This window comes from Salvelinus fontinalis, chromosome 12, assembly GCF_029448725.1.
Source record: "Salvelinus fontinalis isolate EN_2023a chromosome 12, ASM2944872v1, whole genome shotgun sequence".
Lineage (NCBI taxonomy): Eukaryota > Metazoa > Chordata > Actinopteri > Salmoniformes > Salmonidae > Salvelinus > Salvelinus fontinalis.
In genome coordinates this window covers 59,343,378-59,369,348 of record NC_074676.1, presented here as the reverse complement: position 1 = coordinate 59,369,348, position 25,971 = coordinate 59,343,378, and the positions used below count along the sequence as shown (strand labels likewise).

Here is a 25,971-nt window from a genome sequence, read left to right as displayed (position 1 = left end):
GACCTTACAGTGAAATGCTGAATACAACAGGTGTAGTAGACCTCACAGTGAAATGCTGAATACAACAGGTGTAGTAGACCTTACAGTGAAATGCTGAATACAACAGGTGTAGTAGACCTCACTTTGAAATGCTGAATACAACAGGTGTAGTAGACCTCACAGTGAAATGCTGAATACATCAGGTGTAGACCTTACAGTGAAATGCTGAATACATCAGGTGTAGACCTCACAGTGAAATGCTGAATACAACAGGTGTAGTAGACCTCACAGTGAAATGCTGAATACAACAGGTGTAGTAGACCTCACAGTGAAATGCTGAATACAACAGGTGTAGTAGACCTCACAGTGAAATGCTGAATACAACAGGTGTAGTAGACCTTACAGTGAAATGCTGAATGCAACAGGTGTAGTAGACCTCACAGTGAAATGCTGAATACAACAGGTGTAGTAGACCTCACAGTGAAATCCTGAATACAACAGGTGTAGTAGACCTCACAGTGAAATGCTGAATACAACAGGTGTAGTAGACCTCACAGTGAAATGCTGACGTACGAGCCCCTAACCAACAGTGCATTTAAAGAAAAATACAGTTAAGAATATAAGTAACAAGTAATTAAAGACCAGCAGTAAAAAATAACAATATATACAGGGGGGCACCGGTTAGTTGAGGTAATATGTACATGAAGGTAGAGTTAATGATTATGAGTGATTATGCATAGATGACAACAGAGAGTGGAAGTGGTGTGGGGGGGTATAGATGTCCTGGATGGCAGGAAGCTTGGCCCCAGTGATGTACTGGCCCGTTCACACTACCCTCTGTAGCGCCTTACGGTCGGGGGCCGAGCAGTTTCCATACCAGGCAATGATGCAGTAGTAGCAGTAGTAGTACTATTATTATTAGTAGTAGCATTATCAGTAGTAGTAGTAGCAGGTGCTGCAGTAGTAGTGTTAGCAGTAGTAGTAGCATTATCAGTAGTAGTAGTAGCAGTATTAGTATTAGTAGTAGTAATAGTAACAGTAGGAGTAGAAGTAGCAACAGTATTAGCAGTAGTAACAGTAGTAGTAGTAGTAGTAGTAGTAATATTAGCAACAGTATCAGCAGTAGCAGCAGTATCAGCAGTAGTAGTAGTAGTAATAGGAACCACTATAACCAGCATGTTGTTGAAATGTCTGTTTAAAAGTTAAGGTTCGTGTTAGGATTCGGTTTCTAAGAAGATTTTAAGAAGAGAGACGTTGTAGAAGTGGTCGGGGTTTAGTACTTTGTGGCTGTGGTAAGTAGTGACAACCGTTCCACAGGAAGAAGGGCGCAACCGGTCGGAGCCGCTGAGTTAAATAAGAACCGTCGCGCTAATGACATCAAATGAATAATAGTGGCATCTGCTGACCGATTGGGCTAGCCAGCTACACATGCGCATAAACTGAACTAAGTGCTTGAACTAAAACAAAAGACCTTTATTTTGAAAAGATGTCCAGCATAGACCCGGAAGAAGAGATGTTTTTCACGTTCATATTATGAGAATAGGAATCCTGCAAGCTGCTGCAAGCACTCATGTCTTTATTGGCCAAGACAATGTCTAGTAAGTACAACGAGCTGGCTATTGAAGCAGAACGGGCTTTTACAGGTGACAACATTAGCTTCATTTTCGAGCTAGCTATGTTCAATCAATCAATCAATTTTATTTTATATAGCCCTTCGTACATCAGATAATATCTCGAAGTGCTGTACAGAAACCCAGCCTATGTTGAGAGTTCCAGCTCAAATGTGCATTGCTGCTCGTGTTGCCATTGAAAATAGGCAAGTATTTCTTTTCAGTGCATGTAGTGAAGTTGTAGCAGTTGAAATCGATGTACACCTGTGCAGTCTTCACTTATACGTTTGACCTTTTAGCAGATGCTGTTATCCAGGGCGACTAGAGGAGCAATAAGGGTTACGCGACTTGCTCAAGTGCACTGACATATATATTTTTTTAACCTAGTCGGCTCAGGGAGTTCGAACCAGCGAACTTTTGGCTACTGGCCCAATGCTCTTAACCGCGAGGTTACATGTCCCCCTTTATAGACTTTACATTAAAATACTCCCACCATGACCCCTTGTTGATCATTGTAGTGTCTGGTCATTGACCTTGAGCAGAACTGAGTAGAATGATGTAATGATCATAGCCAGCATTTTGTATTTGCATATCATCGCAGCGTTTTTTAGACATTGTTGTCTGAATGGTGACCATTCTGTTTCTGCCCCCAGAGTTCCGTCTAGCAGTGGTCCAACTACATGTGACCAAGGTCAAAGCTGACAACCTCTCCAGAGCCCGGGGGCTGATTAAAGAAGCAGCTGCACAGGGGGCCAAAGTGGTGGTCTTACCTGTGAGTACACCACCCCTTTACTCTTCTGAAATGTTTCGTGGTGATGGGCCACCCCATGAGCCTGGTTCCTCTCTAGATGTCTTCCTTCTAGGGAGTTTTTCCTGGCCACTGTGCTCTCTCTTCTGCTTTTGTTGCTCTTTGTGGTCTAGGCGGGGGGCTACCGTAAAGCACTTTGTGACAACTGCTGATGGGAAATATGACTTGATTTCCATCAGTGGAACAATTGATCTCTTTTTCCAGGAATTAATATTGGCTTGTTTTATTGTTGATTGACTTCTCATTAGAAAGGTTACCAGTTGTTTCACATAATACCATCCAAAGGTATTGATTATATTTCCATGTACAGGAGTGCTTCAACTCCCCCTATGGAACTAGCTTCTTCCCTGAGTATGCAGAGAAGATCCCTGGAGAGTCCAGTCAGGTTCTGTCTGAGGCAGCCAAGGAGAGCCAGGTGTATCTGGTGGGAGGTGAGAGGAACTCTGGACAACTGTTGGGACTGTCCCCGTAGGTGGACAGCCGCTGGGACTGTCCCCGTAGCTGGACAGCCGCTGGGACTGTCCCCGTAGGTGGACAGCCGCTGGGACTGTCCCCGTAGGTGGACAGCCGCTGGGACTGTCCCCGTAGGTGGACAGCCGCTGGGACTGTCCCCGTAGCTGGACAGCCGCTGGGACTGTCCCCGTAGCTGGACAGCCGCTGGGACTGTCCCCGTAGCTGGACAGCCGCTGGGACTGTCCCCGTAGCTGGACAGCCGCTGGGACTGTCCCCGTAGCTGGACAGCCGCTGGGACTGTCCCCGTAGCTGGACAGCCGTTGGGACTGTCCCCGTAGCTGGACAGCCGCTGGGACTGTCCCCGTAGCTGGACAGCCGCTGGGACTGTCCCCGTAGCTGGACAGCCGCTGGGACTGTCCCCGTAGCTGGACAGCCGCTGGGACTGTCCCCGTAGCTGGACAGCCGTTGGGACTGTCCCCGTAGCTGGACAGCCGTTGGGACTGTCCCCGTAGCTGGACAGCCGTTGGGACTGTCCCCGTAGCTGGACAGCCGCTGGGACTGTCCCCGTAGGTGGACAGCCGCTGGGACTGTCCCCGTAGCTGGACAGCCGTTGGGACTGTCCCCGTAGGTGGACAGCCGCTGGGACTGTCCCCGTAGCTGGACAGCCGCTGGGACTGTCCCCGTAGCTGGACAGCCGCTGGGACTGTCCCCGTAGGTGGACAGCCGCTGGGACTGTCCCCGTAGCTGGACAGCCGTTGGGACTGTCCCCGTAGGTGGACAGCCGCTGGGACTGTCCCCGTAGCTGGACAGCCGCTGGGACTGTCCCCGTAGCTGGACAGCCGCTGGGACTGTCCCCGTAGGTGGACAGCCGCTGGGACTGTCCCCGTAGCTGGACAGCCGCTGGGACTGTCCCCGTAGGTGGACAGCCGCTGGGACTGTCCCCGTAGCTGGACAGCCGCTGGGACTGTCCCCGTAGCTGGACAGCCGCTGGGACTGTCCCCGTAGCTGGACAGCCGCTGGGACTGTCCCCGTAGCTGGACAGCCGCTGGGACTGTCCCCGTAGCTGGACAGCCGCTGGGACTGTCCCCGTAGCTGGACAGCCGTTGGGACTGTCCCCGTAGCTGGACAGCCGCTGGGACTGTCCCCGTAGCTGGACAGCCGCTGGGACTGTCCCCGTAGCTGGACAGCCGCTGGGACTGTCCCCGTAGCTGGACAGCCGTTGGGACTGTCCCCGTAGCTGGACAGCCGTTGGGACTGTCCCCGTAGCTGGACAGCCGTTGGGACTGTCCCCGTAGCTGGACAGCCGCTGGGACTGTCCCCGTAGGTGGACAGCCGCTGGGACTGTCCCCGTAGGTGGACAGCCGCTGGGACTGTCCCCGTAGCTGGACACAGCAGTATAGGAATAGTGGACAGTAGACTGAAAGCAGCTCTTTAGTAGGCTCTGATTAAATGATGTGTGTTAATATATGATCTGTGTGTTAGTATATGAGCTGTGTGTTAGTATATGAGCTGTGTGCTAGTATATGAGCTGTGTGTTAGTATATGAGCTGTGTGCTAATATGAGCTGTGTGTTAGTATATGAGCTGTGTGTTAGTATATGAGCTGTGTGTTAGTATATGAGCTGTGTGTTAGTATATGAGCTGTGTGTTAGTATATGAGCTGTGTGCTAGTATATGAGCTGTGTGCTAGTATATGAGCTGTGTGTTAGTATATGAGCTGTGTGTTAGTATATGAGCTGTGTGTTAGTATATGAGCTGTGTGTTAGTATATGAGCTGTGTGTTAGTATATGAGCTGTGTGTTAGTATATGAGCTGTGTGTTAGTATATGAGCTGTGTGTTAGTATATGAGCTGTGTGTTAGTATATGAGCTGTGTGCTAGTATATGAGCTGTGTGCTAGTATATGAGCTGTGTGTTAGTATATGAGCTGTGTGTTAGTATATGAGCTGTGTGTTAGTATATGAGCTGTGTGTTAGTATATGAGCTGTGTGTTAGTATATGAGCTGTGTGCTAATATGAGCTGTGTGTTAATATGAGCTGTGTGTTAGTATATGAGCTGTGTGTTAGTATATGAGCTGTGTGTTAGTATATGAGCTGTGTGTTAGTATATGAGCTGTGTGTTAGTATATGAGCTGTGTGTTAGTATATGAGCTGTGTGTTAGTATATGAGCTGTGTGCTAGTATATGAGCTGTGTGCTAGTATATGAGCTGTGTGTTAGTATATGAGCTGTGTGTTAGTATATGAGCTGTGTGTTAGTATATGAGCTGTGTGTTAGTATATGAGCTGTGTGCTAGTATATGAGCTGTGTGCTAGTATATGAGCTGTGTGCTAGAATATGAGCTGTGTGCTAGTATATGAGCTGTGTGCTAGTATATGAGCTGTGTGTTAGTATATGAGCTGTGTGTTAGTATATGAGCTGTGTGTTAGTATATGAGCTGTGTGTTAGTATATGAGCTGTGTGTTAGTATATGAGCTGTGTGCTAGTATATGAGCTGTGTGCTAGTATATGAGCTGTGTGTTAGTATATGAGCTGTGTGTTAGTATATGAGCTGTGTGTTAGTATATGAGCTGTGTGTTAGTATATGAGCTGTGTGTTAGTATATGAGCTGTGTGTTAGTATATGAGCTGTGTGTTAGTATATGAGCTGTGTGTTAGTATATGAGCTGTGTGTTAGTATATGAGCTGTGTGTTAGTATATGAGCTGTGTGTTAGTATATGAGCTGTGTGTTAGTATATGAGCTGTGTGTTAGTATATGAGCTGTGTGTTAGTATATGAGCTGTGTGCTAGTATATGAGCTGTGTGTTAGTATATGAGCTGTGTGTTAGTATATGAGCTGTGTGTTAGTATATGAGCTGTGTGTTAGTATATGAGCTGTGTGTTAGTATATGAGCTGTGTGCTAGTATATGAGCTGTGTGCTAGTATATGAGCTGTGTGTTAGTATATGAGCTGTGTGCTAGTATATGAGCTGTGTGCTAGTATATGAGCTGTGTGCTAGTATATGAGCTGTGTGCTAGTATATGAGCTGTGTGTTAGTATATGAGCTGTGTGTTTATATGGGCTGTGTGTTAAATAGTGGGCTGTGATATGTTAATGAGATGTATTGGTGTATTCAGGCTCCATCCCTGAGGAGGATGATGGAGGGAAGCTGTATAACACCTGTCCAGTGTTTGGACCTGATGGCAGCCTGGTGCTCAAACACAGGAAGGTAGGAACCTGGTGCTCACACACAGGAAGGTAGGAACCTGGTGCTCACACACAGGAAGGTAGGAACCTGGTGCTCACACACAGGAAGGTAGGAACAGGAACCTGGTGCTCACACACAGGAAGGTAGGAACCTGGTGCTCACACACAGGAAGGTAGGAACCTGGTGCTCACACACAGGAAGGTAGGAACCTGGTGCTCACACACAGGAAGGTAGGAACAGGAACCTGGTGCTCAAACACAGGAAGGTAGGAACCTGGTGCTCAAACACAGGAAGGTAGGAACAGGAACCTGGTGCTCAAACACAGGAAGGTAGGAACCTGGTGCTCACACACAGGAAGGTAGGAACAGGAACCTGGTGCTCACACACAGGAAGGTAGGAACCTGGTGCTCACACACAGGAAGGTAGGAACAGGAACCTGGTGCTCAAACACAGGAAGGTAGGAACCTGGTGCTCAAACACAGGAAGGTAGGAACCTGGTGCTCACACACAGGAAGGTAGGAACCTGGTGCTCAAACACAGGAAGGTAGGAACCTGGTGCTCACACACAGGAAGGTAGGAACCTGGTGCTCAAACACAGGAAGGTAGGAACCTGGTGCTCACACACAGGAAGGTAGGAACAGGAACCTGGTGCTCACACACAGGAAGGTAGGAACAGGAACCTGGTGCTCACACACAGGAAGGTAGGAACCTGGTGCTCACACACAGGAAGGTAGGAACCTGGTGCTCACACACAGGAAGGTAGGAACCTGGTGCTCACACACAGGAAGGTAGGAACCTGGTGCTCACACACAGGAAGGTAGGAACCTGGTGCTCACACACAGGAAGGTAGGAACCTGGTGCTCACACACAGGAAGGTAGGAACCTGGTGCTCAAACACAGGAAGGTAGGAACAGGAACCTGGTGCTCAAACACAGGAAGGTAGGAACCTGGTGCTCAAACACAGGAAGGTAGGAACCTGGTGCTCACACACAGGAAGGTAGGAACCTGGTGCTCAAACACAGGAAGGTAGGAACCTGGTGCTCAAACACAGGAAGGTAGGAACCTGGTGCTCAAACACAGGAAGGTAGGAACCTGGTGCTCAAACACAGGAAGGTAGGAACCTGGTGCTCACACACAGGAAGGTAGGAACCTGGTGCTCAAACACAGGAAGGTAGGAACAGGAACCTGGTGCTCAAACACAGGAAGGTAGGAACCTGGTGCTCAAACACAGGAAGGTAGGAACCTGGTGCTCACACACAGGAAGGTAGGAACCTGGTGCTCACACACAGGAAGGTAGGAACCTGGTGCTCACACACAGGAAGGTAGGAACAGGAACCTGGTGCTCAAACACAGGAAGGTAGGAACAGGAACCTGGTGCTCACACACAGGAAGGTAGGAACCTGGTGCTCACACACAGGAAGGTAGGAACCTGGTGCTCACACACAGGAAGGTAGGAACCTGGTGCTCACACACAGGAAGGTAGGAACCTGGTGCTCACACACAGGAAGGTAGGAGCATGGGACATACACATGTATAACACATGCATACAGTATGACTCCAACTTTATGAGGGGAGAAATGCTTTCACAGGACACTGGCTGTATTTGAGTGCCATACATTCTGTCTTTATATTTACCACTATTCCTCTTGAAGATCCACCTGTTTGACATCAACGTTCCAGGGAAGATCCGTTTCCAGGAGTCAGAGACACTGAGCCCAGGGAGCAACCTGTCAGTGTTCGACACACGTGAGTCTCTGAGCCTGCGTCCCAAATGGCACCCTATTCACATGCGCCGAATACAACGTGTGTAGACCTTACAGTGAAATGCTTACAAGCCCTTAACCTCAGGCTTCCGAGTGGCGCAGCGGTCTAAGGTACTGCAACTCAGTGCACGAGGTGTCACTACAGACCCTGGTTTGATTCCAGGCTGTGTCACAACCAGCCGTGATTGGGAGTCTCATAGGGCGGCGCACAATTGGCCTAGCGTCTCCCGCGTTTGGCCGAGGTAGGCCGTCATTGTAAATAAGAATTTGTTCTTAACTGACTTGCCTGGTTAAATAAAGGTTAAATAAAAAAATAAAACCAACAATACAATGCAGTTAAGAAAATATGTACTAAATAAACTAAAGTAAAAAAGTAACACGATCAAATAACAATAAGAAGACTTTAAAAAGTGCCCTCTTCATGGTGTGTTTAGGTGTTGGTGTGTTTAGACCACACCAACGTCTTGGTGTGTTTGGACCATGTTAGTTTGTTGGTGATGTGGACACCAAGGAACTTGAAGCTCTCAACCTGCTCCCCTACAGCCCCGTCGATGTTAATGGGGGCCTGTTCTGCCCGTCTTTTCCTGTAGTCCACGATCAGCTCCTTTGTCTTGATCACGTTGAGGGAGAGGTTGTTGTCCTGACACCACACTGCCAGGTCTCTGACCTTTTCCCTATAGGCTGTCTCATCGTTGTTGGTAATCAGGCCTATCACTGTTGTGTCGTCAGCAAACTTAATGATGGTGTTGGAATCGTGCTTGGCCATGCAGTCGTGGGTGAACAGGAAGTACAGGAGGGGATTAAGCACGCACCCCTGAGGGCGCCCATGTTGAGGATCAGCGTGGCGGATGTGTTGTTACCTATCCTTACCACCAGGGGGCGGCCCCTCAGGAAGTCCAGGATCCAGTTGCAGAGGAAGGTGTTTAGTCCCAGGATCCTTAGCTTAGTGATGAGCTTTGAGGGCACTATGGTGTTGAACGCTGAGCTGTAGTCAATGAATAGCATTCTCACATAGGTGTTCCTTTTGTCCAGGTGGGAAAGGGCAGTGTGGAGTGCAATAGAGATTGTATCATCTGTGGATCTGTTGGGGCGATTTGCAAAGTGGAGTGTGTCTAGGGTTTCCGGGATGATGGTGTTGATGTGAGCCATGACCAGCCTTTCAAAGCACTTCATGGCTATCGACGTGAGTGCTACGGGGCAGTAGTCATTTAGGCAAGTTACCTTGGCATTCTTGTGCACTGTGGTGTTGGGACTATGTAATACCTATATGTTTCAAGCAGATAACCAGACTGGGTCAGGGAGAGGTTGAAAAGGTCAGTGAAGACACTTGCCAGTTGGTCCGTGCACGCTTTGAGTACACGTCCTGGTAATCCGTCTGGCCCTGCGGCCTTGTGAATGTTGACCTGTTTAAAGGTCTTACTCACATCAGCTACGGAGAGCGTGATCACACAGTCATCCGGAACAGCTGGTGCTCTCATGCATATTTCAGTGTTATTTGTCTCGAAGCGAGCATAAAAGGCATTTAGCTCATCTGGTGATGCTCACGTCACTGGGCAGCTCTCGGCTGGATTTCCCTTTGTTGTCCGTAATAGTTTGCAAGCCCTGACACATCCAAGAGCGTCAGAGCCGGTGTAGTAGGATTCAATCTTTGTCCTGTATTGATGCTTTGCCTGTTTGATGGTTCGTCGGAGGGCATAGCGGGATTTCTTATAAGCGTCCAGATTAGTGTCCCACTCCTCTAGCCTTTAGCTCGATGCGGATGTTGCCTGTAATCCATGGCTTCTGCTTGGGAAATGTACGTACAGTCACTGTGGGGATGACATCATCGATGTACTTATTGATGAAGCCAATGACTGATGTGGTGTACTCCTCAATGCTATCGGAAGAATCCAGGAACATATTCCAGTCTGTGCTACAAAACAGTCCTGTAGTTTAGCATCTGCGTCATCTGACCACTTCCGTATTGACTGAGTCACTGGTACTTCCTGCTTTAGTTTTTGCTTGTAAGCAGGAATCAGCAGGATAGAATTATGGTCAGATTTGCCAAAAGGAGGTCGAGGGAGAGCTTTGTACTCGTCTCTCTGTGTGGAGTAAAGGTGGTCTAAGAGGGTTTTCTTCCCTCTGGTTGCACATGTGACATGCTGGTAGAAACTAGGTTAAATGGATTTAAGTTTAGCCGCATTAAAGTCCCCGGCCACTAGGAGTGCCACATCTGGATGAGTAGTTTATTGTTTGCTTATTGCCTTATAGAGTTGGTTGAGTGCGGTCTTAGTGCCGGCATTGGTTTGTGGTGGTAAATCGACAGCTATGAAAAATATAGATGAAAACTATTGGTAAATAGTGTGCTGTACAGCTTATCATGAGGTACTCTACCTCAGGCAAGCAGCTGTTATTGACAAATAGACTCAGATCGCCACCCCTTGTTTTAACGGACACAACTGTTCTGTCCTGCCGATGCACGGAAACCCAGCCAACTGTATATTATCCACGTCGTCGTTCAGCCACGACTCGCTGAAACATAAGATATTACAGTTTTTAATTCCCGTTGGTAGGATAGTCTTGAACGGAGCTCATCCAATTTATTCTCCAGTGATCGCACTTTGACCAATAGAACGGATGGTAGAGGAGGGTTACCAACTCGAATTGTGCACTTCTTTTGACCAGTAATAGGGTGCCACTTGGGACGCAACGCTTTTCACATAGTGTCACGTCCAAACCTGTAAGCATGCTGGGTATAGTCTGGTAAGTTCCTGTGTATTGGGATACCTCTAACCCCGTGTTACTGTGTATTGGGTTAACTTCTTGGATCATTTTCGTAAACATCCGCTGATTTGCAGAGCGCCAAATTAAAAAAAAAAATACAAAAAAAAAATTACATTTCATGAAATCACAAGTGCAATATAGCAAAACACAGTTTAGCTTGTTGTTAATCCACATGTCGTGTCAGATTTTGAAAATATGTTTTACAGCGAAAGCAATCCAAGCGTTTGTGTGAGTTTATCAATCAGTAGACAAAACATTATGAACAGCTAGCATCAAAGTAGCTTCGTCACGAAAGTCAGAAAAGCAATAAAATGAATCGCTTACCTTTGATGATCTTCGGATGTTTGCACTCACGAGACTCCCAGTTACACAATAAATGTTCCTTTTGTTCGTTAAAAATAATCTATATATCAAAAAACCTCTGTTGGTTGGTGCGTTATGTTCAGTAATCAACAGGCTCGTGCCGGTCATGAAGGGCAGACGAAAATTCCAAATAGTATCCGTAAAGTTTGTAATAATCAATCCTCGGGTTGTTTTTAACATGAATAATCTATAATATTTCAACCGGACGGTAAACTATTCAATACTAGAAAGAAAGAAAATGTTGAGCTACCACTGTTGCACGCATTAACTAATGGAAGGGCATCTGGCTATCCACTGACGCGATGTGAAAAATCTCGCTCATTTTTCAGAATAAAAGCTTGAAACTATGTCTAAAGACTGTTCACAACCTGTGGAAGCCAGTGGAAATGAATCTGGTTGATATCCCTTTAAACGGAGGAAAGGCAGGCAATGGAACAGGGGTTTTTCAAAATAAGAGGCACTTCCTGGTTGGATTTCGTCAGGTTTTCGCCTGCAAAATCAGTTCTGTTATACTCACAGACAATATTTGGACAGTTTTGGAAACTTTTAGAGTTTTCTATCATAATCTGTCAATTATATGCATATTCTGCATCTGGGCCTGAGAAATAGGCAGCTTACTTTGGGAACGTTATTTTTCCAAACATAAAAATAGTGCCCCTTAGCTTCAAGAGGTTAACTAACCCTGTGTTACTGTGTATTGGGTTAACTAACCCCGTGTTACTGTGTATTGGGTTAACTCTAACCCCGTGTTAACTTTAACTAGCCTTCTCTGTCATGTCTCCTCTAGCATACTATTGGGTATTGGGTTAACTCTAACCCCGTGTTAACTTTAACTAGCTCTTCTCTGTCATGTCTCCTCTAGCATACTGTAGGGTGGGTGTAGGGATCTGCTATGACATGAGGTTTGCAGAGCTGGCTCAACTCTACTCTAAGAAAGGTGAGGGTAACATGGTGTCTTTCCAACCTGGTAAACATTGTAGGTAGAGGGGCAGAAAGGATCCCAAAGGGGCATGTATATATAAAAAAAATATGAAGTAGGGAATGTATTGAAGTTGCAATGAATGAACAGTGGGCAGACCTGGACAGTGAGGACGTTATCTGTGTTCAGGATGCCAGCTGTTGGTCTACCCTGGAGCCTTCAACATGACCACCGGGCCGGCCCACTGGGAACTGCTGCAGAGAGGAAGGTTGGTATCTGTGTTCAGGATGCCAGCTGTTGGTCTACCCTGGAGCCTTCAACATGACCACCGGGCCGGCCCACTGGGAACTGCTGCAGAGAGGAAGGTTGGTATCTGTGTTCAGGATGCCAGCTGTTGGTCTACCCTGGAGCCTTCAACATGACCACCGGGCCGGCCCACTGGGAACTGCTGCAGAGAGGAAGGTTGGTATCTGTGTTCAGGATGCCAGCTGTTGGTCTACCCTGGAGCCTTCAACATGACCACCGGGCCGGCCCACTGGGAACTGCTGCAGAGAGGAAGGTTGGTATCTGTGTTCAGGATGCCAGCTGTTGGTCTACCCTGGAGCCTTCAACATGACCACCGGGCCGGCCCACTGGGAACTGCTGCAGAGAGGAAGGTTGGTGAACATCCTAGAAGACCAAAGGTTTATGAAACCAGTTTACCGGTAGAGACATGCCTTCTAAAGGCTGTGAGACACCGGTAGAGACATGCCTTCTAAAGGCTGTGAGACACCGGTAGAGACATGCCTTCTAAAGGCTGTGAGACACCGGTAGAGACATGCCTTCTAAAGGCTGTGAGACACCGGTAGAGACATGCCATCTAAAGGCTGTGAGACACCGGTAGAGACATGCCTTCTAAAGGCTGTGAGACACCGGTATAGTCGTGCCAGAGAGTACTAAGCATCTCTGAACAGAGTACCAGCCGTACAAACCGGTTCTACATCTCGAGAGCATCCTGACTGGATGTGTCACCCTCTGGTATGGCAACTGCACCGCCCGCGACCAGAAGACCCTACAGAGGATGGTGAAGGCGGCTCACCATATCACTGGGGCTCCCAGCCATCCAGGACGTACATGCCAGGCGCTGTCTTAAAGGCCTGATGAATTGACTCCAGCCACCCCAAATGTGGACTGTTCTCCATGCTCCCGTCCGGCAGACGGTACGGCAGGCGGTACCGGTGCTTCAAGGCTCAGACCAACAGACTCCTAAACAGCTTCTCTCCCCTGTCCATAAGACTGTTAAATGGCTAACAACAACTGCTCCCCCTCACACCTACGCTGCTGCTAAAATTATTATTGATTAGATGTATTGTTGTCTCTACCTTCTTGCCCTTTGTGCTGTTGTCCGTGCCCAATAAAGTTTGTACCGTGCTTTGTGTTGCTACCATGTTGTGTTGTTACCATGTTGTGTTGCTGCCATGTTGTGTTGCTGCCATGTTGTGTTGCTGCCATGTTGTGTTGCTACCATGTTGTGCTGCTACCATGTTGTGCTGCTACCATGTTGTGTTGCTGCCATGTTGTGTTTCTACCATGTTGTGTTGCTGCCATGTTGTGTTGCTACCATGTTGTGTTGCTACCATGTTGTGCTGCTGCCATGTTGTGTTGCTGCCATGTTGTGTTGCTGCCATGTTGTGTTGCTACCATGTTGTGCTGCTACCATGTTGTGCTGCTACCATGTTGTGTTGCTGCCATGTTGTGTTTCTACCATGTTGTGTTGCTGCCATGTTGTGTTGCTGCCATGTTGTGTTGCTACCATGTTGTGTTGCTACCATGTTGTGTTGCTACCATGTTGTGCTGCTACCATGTTGTGTTGCTACCATGTTGTGTTGCTACCATGTGTTGCTGCCATGTTGTGTTGCTGCCATGTTGTGTTGCTACCATGATGTGTTGCTACCATGTTGTGTTGCTACCATGTGTTGCTGCCATGTTGTGTTGCTGCCATGTTGTGTTGCTGCCATGTTGTGTTGCTACCATGATGTGTTGCTACCATGTTGTGTTGCTACCATGTGTTGCTGCCATGTTGTGTTGCTGCCATGTTGTGTTGCTGCCATGTTGTGTTGCTACCATGTTGTGTTGCTGCCATGTTGTGCTGCTACCATGTTGTGCTGCTACCATGTTGTGTTGCTACCATGTGTTGCTGCCATGTTGTGTTGCTGCCATGTTGTGTTGCTACCATGTGTTGCTGCCATGTTGTGTTGCTATCATGTTGTGTTGCTACCATGTTGTGCTGCTACCATGTTGTGTTGCTACCATGTTGTGTTGCTACCATGTTGTGTTGCTGCCATGTTGTGCTGCTACCATGTTGTGTTGCTACCATGTTGTGTTGCTATCATGTTGTGCTGCTACCATGTTGTGTTGCTACCATGTTGTGTTGCTGCCATGTGTTGCTGCCATGTTGTGTTGCTGCCATGTTGTGTTGCTACCATGTTGTGTTGCTACCATGTTGTGTTGCTGCCATGTTGTGTTGCTGCCATGTTGTGTTGCTACCATGTTGTGTTGCTGCCATGTTGTGTTGCTACCATGATGTGTTGCTACCATGTTGTGTTGCTACCATGTTGTGTTGCTGCCATGTGTTGCTGCCATGTTGTGTTGCTGCCATGTTGTGTTGCTACCATGTTGTGTTGCTACCATGTTGTGTTGCTGCCATGTTGTGTTGCTGCCATGTTGTGTTGCTACCATGTTGTGTTGCTGCCATGTTGTGTTGCTACCATGATGTGTTGCTACCATGTTGTGTTGCTACCATGTGTTGCTGCCATGTTGTGTTGCTGCCATGTTGTGTTGCTGCCATGTTGTGTTGCTGCCATGTTGTGGTGCTGCCATGTTGTGTTGCTGCCATGTTGTGCTGCTACCATGTGTTGCTGCCATGTTGTGTTGTTGCCATGTTGTGTTGCTACCATGTGTTGCTGCCATGTTGTGTTGCTATCATGTTGTGTTGCTACCATGTTGTGCTGCTACCATGTTGTGTTGCTACCATGTTGTGCTGCTACCATGTTGTGTTGCTACCATGTTGTGTTGCTGCCATGTGTTGCTGCCATGTTGTGTTGCTGCCATGTTGTGTTGCTACCATGTTGTGTTGCTACCATGTTGTGTTGCTACCATGTTGTGTTGCTATCATGTTGTGCTGCTACCATGTTGTGTTGCTACCATGCTGTGTTGCTACCATGTTGTGTTGCTGCCATGTTGTGTTGCTACCATGTTGTGTTGCTACCATGTTGTGTTGCTACCATGTTGTGTTGCTATCATGTTGTGCTGCTACCATGTTGTGTTGCTACCATGTTGTGTTGCTACCATGTTGTGTTGCTACCATGTGTTGCTGCCATGTTGTGTTGCTGCCATGTTGTGTTGCTACCATGATGTGTTGCTACCATGTTGTGTTGCTACCATGTGTTGCTGCCATGTTGTGTTGCTGCCATGTTGTGTTGCTGCCATGTTGTGTTGCTACCATGATGTGTTGCTACCATGTTGTGTTGCTACCATGTGTTGCTGCCATGTTGTGTTGCTGCCATGTTGTGTTGCTGCCATGTTGTGTTGCTACCATGTTGTGTTGCTGCCATGTTGTGCTGCTACCATGTTGTGCTGCTACCATGTTGTGTTGCTACCATGTGTTGCTGCCATGTTGTGTTGCTGCCATGTTGTGTTGCTACCATGTGTTGCTGCCATGTTGTGTTGCTATCATGTTGTGTTGCTACCATGTTGTGCTGCTACCATGTTGTGTTGCTACCATGTTGTGTTGCTACCATGTTGTGTTGCTGCCATGTTGTGCTGCTACCATGTTGTGTTGCTACCATGTTGTGTTGCTATCATGTTGTGCTGCTACCATGTTGTGTTGCTACCATGTTGTGTTGCTGCCATGTGTTGCTGCCATGTTGTGTTGCTGCCATGTTGTGTTGCTACCATGTTGTGTTGCTACCATGTTGTGTTGCTGCCATGTTGTGTTGCTGCCATGTTGTGTTGCTACCATGTTGTGTTGCTGCCATGTTGTGTTGCTACCATGATGTGTTGCTACCATGTTGTGTTGCTACCATGTTGTGTTGCTGCCATGTGTTGCTGCCATGTTGTGTTGCTGCCATGTTGTGTTGCTACCATGTTGTGTTGCTACCATGTTGTGTTGCTGCCATGTTGTGTTGCTGCCATGTTGTGTTGCTACCATGTTGTGTTGCTGCCATGTTGTGTTGCTACCATGATGTGTTGCTACCATGTTGTGTTGCTACCATGTGTTGCTGCCATGTTGTGTTGCTGCCATGTTGTGTTGCTGCCATGTTGTGTTGCTGCCATGTTGTGGTGCTGCCATGTTGTGTTGCTGCCATGTTGTGCTGCTACCATGTGTTGCTGCCATGTTGTGTTGTTGCCATGTTGTGTTGCTACCATGTGTTGCTGCCATGTTGTGTTGCTATCATGTTGTGTTGCTACCATGTTGTGCTGCTACCATGTTGTGTTGCTACCATGTTGTGCTGCTACCATGTTGTGTTGCTACCATGTTGTGTTGCTGCCATGTGTTGCTGCCATGTTGTGTTGCTGCCATGTTGTGTTGCTACCATGTTGTGTTGCTACCATGTTGTGTTGCTACCATGTTGTGTTGCTATCATGTTGTGCTGCTACCATGTTGTGTTGCTACCATGCTGTGTTGCTACCATGTTGTGTTGCTGCCATGTTGTGTTGCTACCATGTTGTGTTGCTACCATGTTGTGTTGCTACCATGTTGTGTTGCTATCATGTTGTGCTGCTACCATGTTGTGTTGCTACCATGTTGTGTTGCTGCCATGTTGTGTTGCTACCATGTTGTGTTGCTACCATGGTGTGTTGCTGCCATGTTGTGTTGCTATCACGTTGTGCTGCTACCATGTTGTTGTCATCTGTTGCTGCCTTGCTATGTTGTCTTAGGTCTCTCTTTATGTAGTGTTGTCTCTCGTCGTGATGTGTGTTTTGTCCTATATTTTTATTCCCAGCCCCGTCCCCGCAGGAGGTTTTTTGGTAGGCCGTCAGTGTAAATAAGAATGTGTGTGTATTACTACCACTACGGTGCTGGTCATTGATTATTGATTGCCATTATCATTAGTATGTATCTATTTATCCTGCTACCGGTCATTATTACTCCTGTTTACATGTATATAAACTCAGCAAAGAAAGAAACGTCCTCTCACTGTCAACTGCATTTCTTTCCAGCAAACTTAACATGTGTAAATATTTGTTTGAACAAAACAAGATTCAACACCTGAGACATAAACGGAACAAGTTCCACAGACATGTGACTAAGAGAAATGTAATAATGTGTCCCTGAACAAAGGGGAGGGGGTCAAAATCCAAAGTAACAGTCAGTATCTGGTGTGGCCACCAGCTGCATTAAGTACTGCAGTGCATCTCCTCCTCATGGACTGCACCAGATTTGCCAGTTCTTGCTGTGAGATGTTACCCCACTCTTCCACCAAGGCACCTGGAAGTTCCCAGACATTTCTGGGGGGAATGGCCCTAGCCCTCACCCTTCGATCCAACAGGTCCCAGATGTGCTCAATGGGATTGAGATCCGGGCTCTTCGCTGGCCATGGCAGAATACTGACATTCCTGTCTTGCAGGAAATGACGCACAGAACGAGCAGTATGGCTGGTGGCATTGTCATGTTGGAGGGTCATGTCAGGATGAGCCTGCAGGAAGGGTACCACATGAGGGAGGAGAATGTCTTCCCTGTAACGCACAGCGTTGAGATTGCCTGCAATGACAACAAGCTCAGTCCGATGATGCTGTGACACACCGCCCCAGACCATGACGGACCCTCCACCTCCAAATCGATCCCGCTCCAGAGTACAGGCCTCAGTGTAACGCTCATTCCTTCTACGATAAATGTGAATCCGACCATCACCCCTGATGAGACAAAACCGCAACTCGTCAGTGAAGAGCACTTTTTGCCAGTCCTGTCTGGTCCAGCGACGGTGGGTTTGTGCCCATAGGCGACATTGTTGCCGGTGATATCTGGTGAGGACCTGCCTTATAACAGGCCTACAAGCCCTCAGTCTAGCCTCTCTCAGCCTATTGCGGACAGTCTGAGCACTGACGGAGGGATTGTGCGTTCCTGGTGTAACTCGAGCAGTTGTTGTTGCCATCCTGTACCTGTCCCGCAGGTGTGATGTTCGGATGTACCGATCCTGTACAGGTGTTGTTACACGTTGTCTGCCACTGCGAGGACGATCAGCTGTCCGTCCTGTCTCCCTGTAGCGCTGTCTTAGGCGTCTCACAGTACGGACATTGCAATTTATTGCCCTGGACACATCTGCAGTCCTCATGCCTCCTTGCAGCATGCCTAAGGCATGTTCACGCAGATGAGCAGGGACCCTGGGCATCTTTCTTTTGGTGTTTTTCAGTCAGTAGAAAGGCCTCTTTAGTGTCCTAAGTTTTCATAACTGTGACCTTAATTGCCTACCGTCTGTAAGCTGTTAGTGTCTTAACCACCGTTCCACAGGTGCATGTTCATTAATTGTTTATGGTTCATTGAAGAAGCATGGGAATCAGTATTTAAACCCTTTTACAATGAAGATCTGTAAAGTTATTTGGATTTTTATGAATTATCTTTGAAAGACAAGATCCTGAAAAAGGGACACTTCTTTTTTTTGCTGAGTTTAGTACCATTGGTATATATTTATCCTGCTACTGGCCACTATTAGTCCTGTTTACATGTAAACTACCGTTCAAAAGTTTGGGGTCACTGAAATTTAGAAGGCCAGCATCCCGGAGTCGCCTCTTCACTGTTGACGTTGAGACTGGTGTTTTGCTGGTACTATTTAATGAAGCTGCCAGTTGAGGACTTGTGAGGCGTCTGTTTCTCAAACTAGACCCTCTAATGTACTTGTCCTCTTGCTCAGTTGTGCACCGGGGCCTCCCACTCCTCTTTCTATTCTGGTTAGAGCCAGTTTGCTCTGTTCTGTGAAGGGAGTAGTACACATCTTCAGTTTCTTGGCAATTTCCCGCATGGAATAGCCTTCGTTTCTCAGAACAGACTGACGAGTTTCAGAAGGAAGTTATTTGTTTCTGGACATTTTGAGCCTGTAAACGAACCCACAAAATGCTGATGCTCCGGATACTCAACTAGTCTAAAGAAGGCCAGTTTTATTGCTTCTTTAATCAGACAACAGTTTTCAGCTGTGCTAACTGTGGCGTACAGCAGGTCAGCCACCAGGGGGAGACTCGTCGAGGCCTGGTAACAGATGGAGTATACAGCACGAGGCGATGGCTCCACCTGCTGGACGTGCCAGGTCTCGACGGGCTCTCCGCCCAGGACTAATTGGGGCTGATTGGGAGCTGGTGAGTAATTAAGGGCGGATTGCTCACCAGCTGTGCAAGGCCCATAAAGCTGCCAGAAGGGCAGCACACAGGGAGAGTGGGGGAAGAAAGGACTCCCGTGGTATTGTTGACGGTTGCAGAGGTAAGAAGAGGGAGTTCAGTTTTGTGCCCGACAGGATACCGCCAGACCCGGAATCCCAGAAGACGGCATCCCGGAGAGGGAATCCCAGAAGACGGCATCCCTGAGAGGGAATCATAGGGGAGACCTATCCGTTCCTCTTTGATCTATTATTTAAATTAACATCCTTGAAACTGATCCTTCTCTGTCCGTGTCTGATATGGGTAAACGTCTTGACCAAACCCCCTGGTCTGCCACATAACATAATTGCGAAAAGGTTTTCTAATAATCAATTAGCCTTTTTAAAATGATTAACTTGGATTAGCTAACACAACGTGCCATTGAAACACAGGAGTGATGGTTGCTGATAATGGGCCTCTGTACACCTATGTAGATATTCCATTAAAAATCAGCCGTTTCCAGCTACAATAGTCATTTACAACATTAACAATGTCTACACTGTATTTTGATCAATTTGCTATTTTACTTTTTTTTTTTTAAAGGACATTTCTAAGTGACCCCAAACTTTTGAACGGTAGTGTATATATTACCGTAGTATTTATATATTCCTGCTACCAGTCACTTTTCAGCCCTGTTTACATGTATATCTCTTTCTCCTAACCCCTGGCTGCATGTACATACAGTGTCTACCAGTGTCTTTCTCTGCAAATTTGGTACTGGCCCAGACCATGTATGTAGCTTCTACTATATTGAATAGTGAACTGTTGGGTCGGCTTGCAAGTCAAGCATTTCACTGTACTTGTGCATGTGACAACTTAAACTTGAACTGCGCAAAAATGTAAGCCACCAGCGGGGGGTCTCAAACACGCCACGCCGAACGAACGGCAGACGGATGGCAGATTTGCTGCGGTGTGTGTGGTCCTTAACTCAGACTCTTGTCTGTCTCTCCCTACCAGGGCGGTTGATAACCAGGTGTATGTGGCCACGGCTTCCCCTGCCAGAGATGAGACGGCCTCCTACGTGGCCTGGGGTCACAGTACTGTTGTTAGTCCCTGGTGAGTACCAGACAGCCTGGGGTCACAGCACTGTTGTTAGTCCCTGGTGAGTACTAGACAGCCTGGGGTCACAGCACTGTTGTTAGTCCGTGGTGAGTACCAGACAGCCTGGGGTCACAGAAGTGTTAGTCCCTGGTGAGTACTAGACAGCCTGGGGTCACAGAAGTGTTAGTCCCTGGTGAGTACTAGACAGCCTGGGGTCACAGCACTGTTGTTAGTCCCTGGTGAGTACTAGACAGCCTGGGGTCACAGCTCTGTTGTTAGTCCCTGGTGAGTACTAGACAGCCTGGGGTCACAGCACTGTTGTTAGTCCCTGGTGAGTATCAGACAGCCTGGGGTCACAGCACTGTTGTTATTCCCTGGTGAGTACTAGACAGCCTGGGGTCACAGCACTGTTGTTAGTCCCTGGTGAGTACCAGACAGCCTGGGGTCACAGTACTGTTGTTAGTCCCTGGTGAGTACCAGACAGCCTGGGGTCACAGTTCTGTTAGTCCCTGGTGAGTACTAGACAGCCTGGGGTCACAGCACTGTTGTTAGTCCCTGGTGAGTACTAGATGGCCTGGGGTCACAGCACTGTTGTTAGTCCCTGGTGAGTACTAGACAGCCTGGGGTCACAGCTCTGTTAGTCCCTGGTGAGTATCAGACAGCCTGGGGTCACAGCACTGTTGTTATTCCCTGGTGAGTACTAGACAGCCTGGGGTCACAGCACTGTTGTTAGTCCCTGGTGAGTACCAGACAGCCTGGGGTCACAGTACTGTTGTTAGTCCCTGGTGAGTACCAGACAGCCTGGGGTCACAGTTCTGTTAGTCCCTGGTGAGTACTAGACAGCCTGGGGTCACAGCACTGTTGTTAGTCCCTGGTGAGTACTAGATGGCCTGGGGTCACAGCACTGTTGTTAGTCCCTGGTGAGTACTAGACAGCCTGGGGTCACAGCTCTGTTAGTCCCTGGTGAGTACTAGACAGCCTGGGGTCACAGCTCTGTTAGTTCCTGGTGAGTACTAGACAGCCTGGGGTCACAGCTCTGTTAGTCCCTGGTGAGTACTAGACAGCCTGGGGTCACAGCTCTGTTGTTAGTCCCTGGTGAGTACCAGACAGCCTGGGGTCACAGCACTGTTGTTAGTCCCTGGTGAGTACCAGACAGCTTGGGGTCACAGTACTGTTGTTAGTCCCTGGTGAGTACTAGACAGCCTGGGGTCACAGCTCTGTTGTTAGTCCCTGGTGAGTACTAGACAGCCTGGGGTCACAGCACTGTTGTTAGTCCCTGGTGAGTACCAGACAGCCTGGGGTCACAGCTCTGTTGTTAGTCCCTGGTGAGTACTAGACAGCCTGGGGTCACAGCACTGTTGTTAGTCCCTGGTGAGTACTAGACAGCCTGGGGTCACAGCTCTGTTGTTAGTCCCTGGTGAGTACTAGACAGCCTGGGGTCACAGCACTGTTAGTCCCTGGTGAGTACCAGACAGCCTGGGGTCACAGCACTGTTGTTAGTCCCTGGTGAGTACTAGACAGCCTGGGGTCACAGCACTGTTGTTAGTCCCTGGTGAGTACTAGACAGCCTGGGGTCACAGCTCTGTTAGTCCCTGGTGAGTACTAGACAGCCTGGGGTCACATCACTGTTGTTAGTCCCTGGTGAGTACTAGACAGCCTGGGGTCACAGAAGTGTTAGCCCTGGTGAGTACCAGACAGCCTGGGGTCACATCACTGTTGTTAGTCCCTGGTGAGTACTAGACAGCCTGGGGTCACATCACTGTTGTTAGTCCCTGGTGAGTACTAGACAGCCTGGGGTCACAGCACTGTTGTTAGTCCCTGGTGAGTACTAGACAGCCTGGGGTCACAGCACTGTTGTTAGTCCCTGGTGAGTACCAGACAGCCTGGGGTCACAGAAGTGTTAGCCCTGGTGAGTACCAGACAGCCTGGGGTCACAGAAGTGTTAGTCCCTGGTGAGTACTAGACAGCCTGGGGTCACAGCACTGTTGTTAGTCCCTGGTGAGTACTAGACAGCTCGGGTCAGCACTGTTGTTAGTCCCTGGTGAGTACTAGACAGCCTGGGGTCACAGTACTGTTGTTAGTCCCTGGTGAGTACTAGACAGCCTGGGGTCACAGCTCTGTTGTTAGTCCCTGGTGAGTACTAGACAGCCTGGGGTCACAGCATTGTTGTTAGTCCCTGGTGAGTACCAGACAGCCTGGGGTCACAGCTCTGTTGTTAGTCCCTGGTGAGTACTAGACAGCCTGGGGTCACAGCTCTGTTGTTAGTCCCTGGTGAGTACTAGACAGCCTGGGGTCACAGCACTGTTAGTCCCTGGTGAGTACCAGACAGCCTGGGGTCACAGCACTGTTGTTAGTCCCTGGTGAGTACTAGACAGCCTGGGGTCACAGCACTGTTGTTAGTCCCTGGTGAGTACTAGACAGCCTGGGGTCACATCACTGTTGTTAGTCCCTGGTGAGTACCAGACAGCCTGGGGTCACAGCACTGTTGTTAGTCCCTGGTGAGTACTAGACAGCCTGGGGTCACAGCACTGTTGTTAGTCCCTGGTGAGTACTAGACAGCCTGGGGTCACATCACTGTTGTTAGTCCCTGGTGAGTACTAGACAGCCTGGGGTCACAGAAGTGTTAGCCCTGGTGAGTACCAGACAGCCTGGGGTCACATCACTGTTGTTAGTCCCTGGTGAGTACTAGACAGCCTGGGGTCACATCACTGTTGTTAGTCCCTGGTGAGTACTAGACAGCCTGGGGTCACAGCTCTGTTGTTAGTCCCTGGTGCGTACTAGACAGCCTGGGGTCACAGCACTGTTAGTCCCTGGTGAGTACCAGACAGCCTGGGGTCACAGCACTGTTGTTAGTCCCTGGTGAGTACTAGACAGCCTGGGGTCACAGAAGTGTTAGCCCTGGTGAGTACCAGACAGCCTGGGGTCACATCACTGTTGTTAGTCCCTGGTGAGTACCAGACAGCCTGGGGTCACATCACTGTTGTTAGTCCCTGGTGAGTACTAGACAGCCTGGGGTCACATCACTGTTGTTAGTCCCTGGTGAGTACTAGACAGCCTGGGGTCACAGCACTGTTGTTAGTCCCTGGTGAGTACCAGACAGCCTGGGGTCACAGCACTGTTAGTCCCTGGTGAGTACCAGACAGCCTGGGGTCACAGCTCTGTTAGTCCCTGGTGAGTACTAGATGGCCTGGGGTCACAGCACTGTTGTTAGTCCCTGGTGAGTACCAGACAGCCTGGGGTCACAGCTCTGTTGTTAGTCCCTGGTGAGTACTAGACAGCCTGGGGTCACAGAAGTGTTAGCCCTGGTGAGTACTAGACAGCCTGGGGTCACAGAAGTGTTAGCCCTGGTGAGTACCAGACAGCCTGGGGTCACAGCACTGTTAGTCCCTGGTGAGTACTAGACAGCCTGGGGTCACAGCTCTGTTGTTAGTCCCTGGTGAGTACCAGACAGCCTGGGGTCACAGCACTGTTAGTCCCCGGTGAGTACTAGACAGCCTGGGGTCACAGAAGTGTTAGCCCTGGTGAGTACCAGACAGCCTGGGGTCACAGCACTGTTAGTCCCTGGTGAGTACTAGACAGCCTGGGGTCACAGAAGTGTTAGCCCTGGTGAGTACCAGACAGCCTGGGGTCACAGCACTGTTAGTCCCTGGTGAGTACTAGACAGCCTGGGGTCACAGAAGTGTTAGCCCTGGTGAGTACCAGACAGCCTGGGGTCACAGCACTGTTAGTCCCTGGTGAGTACTAGACAGCCTGGGGTCACAGAAGTGTTAGCCCTGGTGAGTACCAGACAGCCTGGGGTCACAGCACTGTTAGTCCCTGGTGAGTACTAGACAGCCTGGGGTCACAGAAGTGTTAGCCCTGGTGAGTACCAGACAGCCTGGGGTCACAGCACTGTTAGTCCCTGGTGAGTACTAGACAGCCTGGGGTCACAGAAGTGTTAGCCCTGGTGAGTACCAGACAGCCTGGGGTCACAGCACTGTTAGTCCCTGGTGAGTACTAGACAGCCAGCACGTACTGTCGTGTGTGATGCTACATGCAGTGTCTGTAATCACTGTTTTCTACTGTTTTCACTGAAGGTGGCAGTATGTTTTCTGTGTGGTTGTCACGTTGCCACAGAGACCAGTCATGTCCTGTGTACAGAATGTGTTTTATTGGATGTGTGATGTGATTGAAAGCATTTCTAACAGTTACATTATCATGACAGGGGAGAGGTGATATCCAAGGCGGGGACTGAAGAGACTGTTGTTTACGCAGACATTGGTGAGTGGTACCGGACTGGTTCAGTGTGGGTGAGTGGTACCGGACTGGTTCAGTGTGGGTGAGTGGTACCGGACTGGTTCAGTGTGGGTGAGTGGTACCGGACTGGTTCAGTGTGGTTGAGTGGTACCGGACTGGTTCAGTGTGGGTGAGTGGTACCGGACTGGTTCAGTGTGGGTGAGTGGTACCGGACTGGTTCAGTGTGGGTGAGTGGTACCGGACTGGTTCAGTGTGGTTGAGTGGTACCGGACTGGTTCAGTGTGGGTGAGTGGTACCGGACTGGTTCAGTGTGGGTGAGTGGTACCGGACTGGTTCAGTGTGGTTCAGTGATCCTAAACCTCTTAGTGAGCCAGCACCATTATCCGTTATCTAATGTAACTGTAGTTTGAGCCAGCATCGTTATCTAATGTAACTGTAGTTTGAGCCAGCATCATTATCTAATGTAACTGTAGTTTGAGCCAGCATCGTTATCTAATGTAACTGTAGTTTGAGCCAGCACCGTTATCTAATGTAACTGTAGTTTGAGCCAGCATCGTTATCTAATGTAACTGTAGTTTGAGCCAGCATCGTTATCTAATGTAACTGTAGTTTGAGCCAGCATCGTTATCTAATGTAACTGTAGTTTGAGCCAGCATCGTTATCTAATGTAACTGTAGTTTGAGCCAGCATCATTATCTAATGTAACTGTAGTTTGAGCCAGCACTGTTATCCACTGTGACTAATGTAACTAGTTTACTTTAGCTTATCAGTGTCCTAACCTCTCCCTATGTGGTCTGTGTTTTTCAGACCTGCAGTATTTGGCCGACGTCCGTCAACAGATCCCCATCACAGCCCAGCGCCGCAGTGACCTCTACACTGTGAACGCAGTGCAGGAGGGATGAACTTTAACCCCTGAACCCTTAGCTATGAGAAACTCAGGAGTTACAGTGAACAGACCTGTCTATTGTTGGTGAGAAATTGGTAGCTGGAGCATGAGTGTTGGCTATACAGCTGTTTGTGCCTACAATACATGATTCCACTGTGACTTACAGTGGAGTAGCAGCTGTGGAACCAGTGAGATATTCTGTGTGATCAGTAAATGTAGTCTGAGGTGATTTTGAAGGTGCATGTAATAAAGCACAACATCTTAGATGGAACCATTTCACACAAAGAGGATGTATGTCCTCTCTAATTTCCATAAAGATTTATATTCTTTGTATAACATGTCTCATCTGTTTCCAAATCTACATCCAGTTCAAATTAAAAATACATTTTTGCCAAGAAATACTCCTTCTGTCTGCTCTGTTCTCCTGGTTTTAAAACATCAGCTATTCTGAGCATCTCCAGTGGCTGTAGACTATTTCAATCTCTTCATCATGACAAGATCAAAATGCATCAAACAGACGAGATACATCACCACCCGATTTGACCCTTTTATTTCTGCAGCAAACGTACACAGTATCTG

At 48.4% G+C, this 25,971-nt stretch overlaps 1 protein-coding gene across 3 annotated transcripts; it reads left to right on the top strand.

The window, feature by feature from the left end:
- The first annotated feature begins 1,337 nt into the window (after positions 1 to 1,337).
- On the top strand, positions 1,338 to 25,791 carry nit2 (nitrilase family, member 2). 3 transcript variants are annotated; one of them, XM_055941229.1, is made up of 10 exons: positions 1,348 to 1,577; positions 2,243 to 2,361; positions 2,708 to 2,828; positions 5,965 to 6,056; positions 7,688 to 7,781; positions 11,787 to 11,861; positions 12,033 to 12,111; positions 20,187 to 20,285; positions 24,475 to 24,530; positions 25,314 to 25,791. In XM_055941229.1, exons 1-10 carry the CDS (start codon positions 1,550 to 1,552, stop codon positions 25,406 to 25,408), a joined length of 858 nt encoding a protein of 285 aa, XP_055797204.1. In that variant the 5' UTR covers positions 1,348 to 1,549; the 3' UTR covers positions 25,409 to 25,791. The 3 variants fall into 3 exon arrangements, 1 of the variants encoding a protein (XP_055797204.1); XR_008761659.1 differs by lacking the exon at positions 20,187 to 20,285 and having other exon boundaries at positions 1,338 to 1,622; positions 12,033 to 12,499; positions 25,314 to 25,345; XR_008761660.1 differs by lacking the exon at positions 20,187 to 20,285 and having other exon boundaries at positions 1,345 to 1,577; positions 12,033 to 12,499; positions 25,314 to 25,337.
- Positions 25,792 to 25,971: the final 180 nt, after the last annotated feature.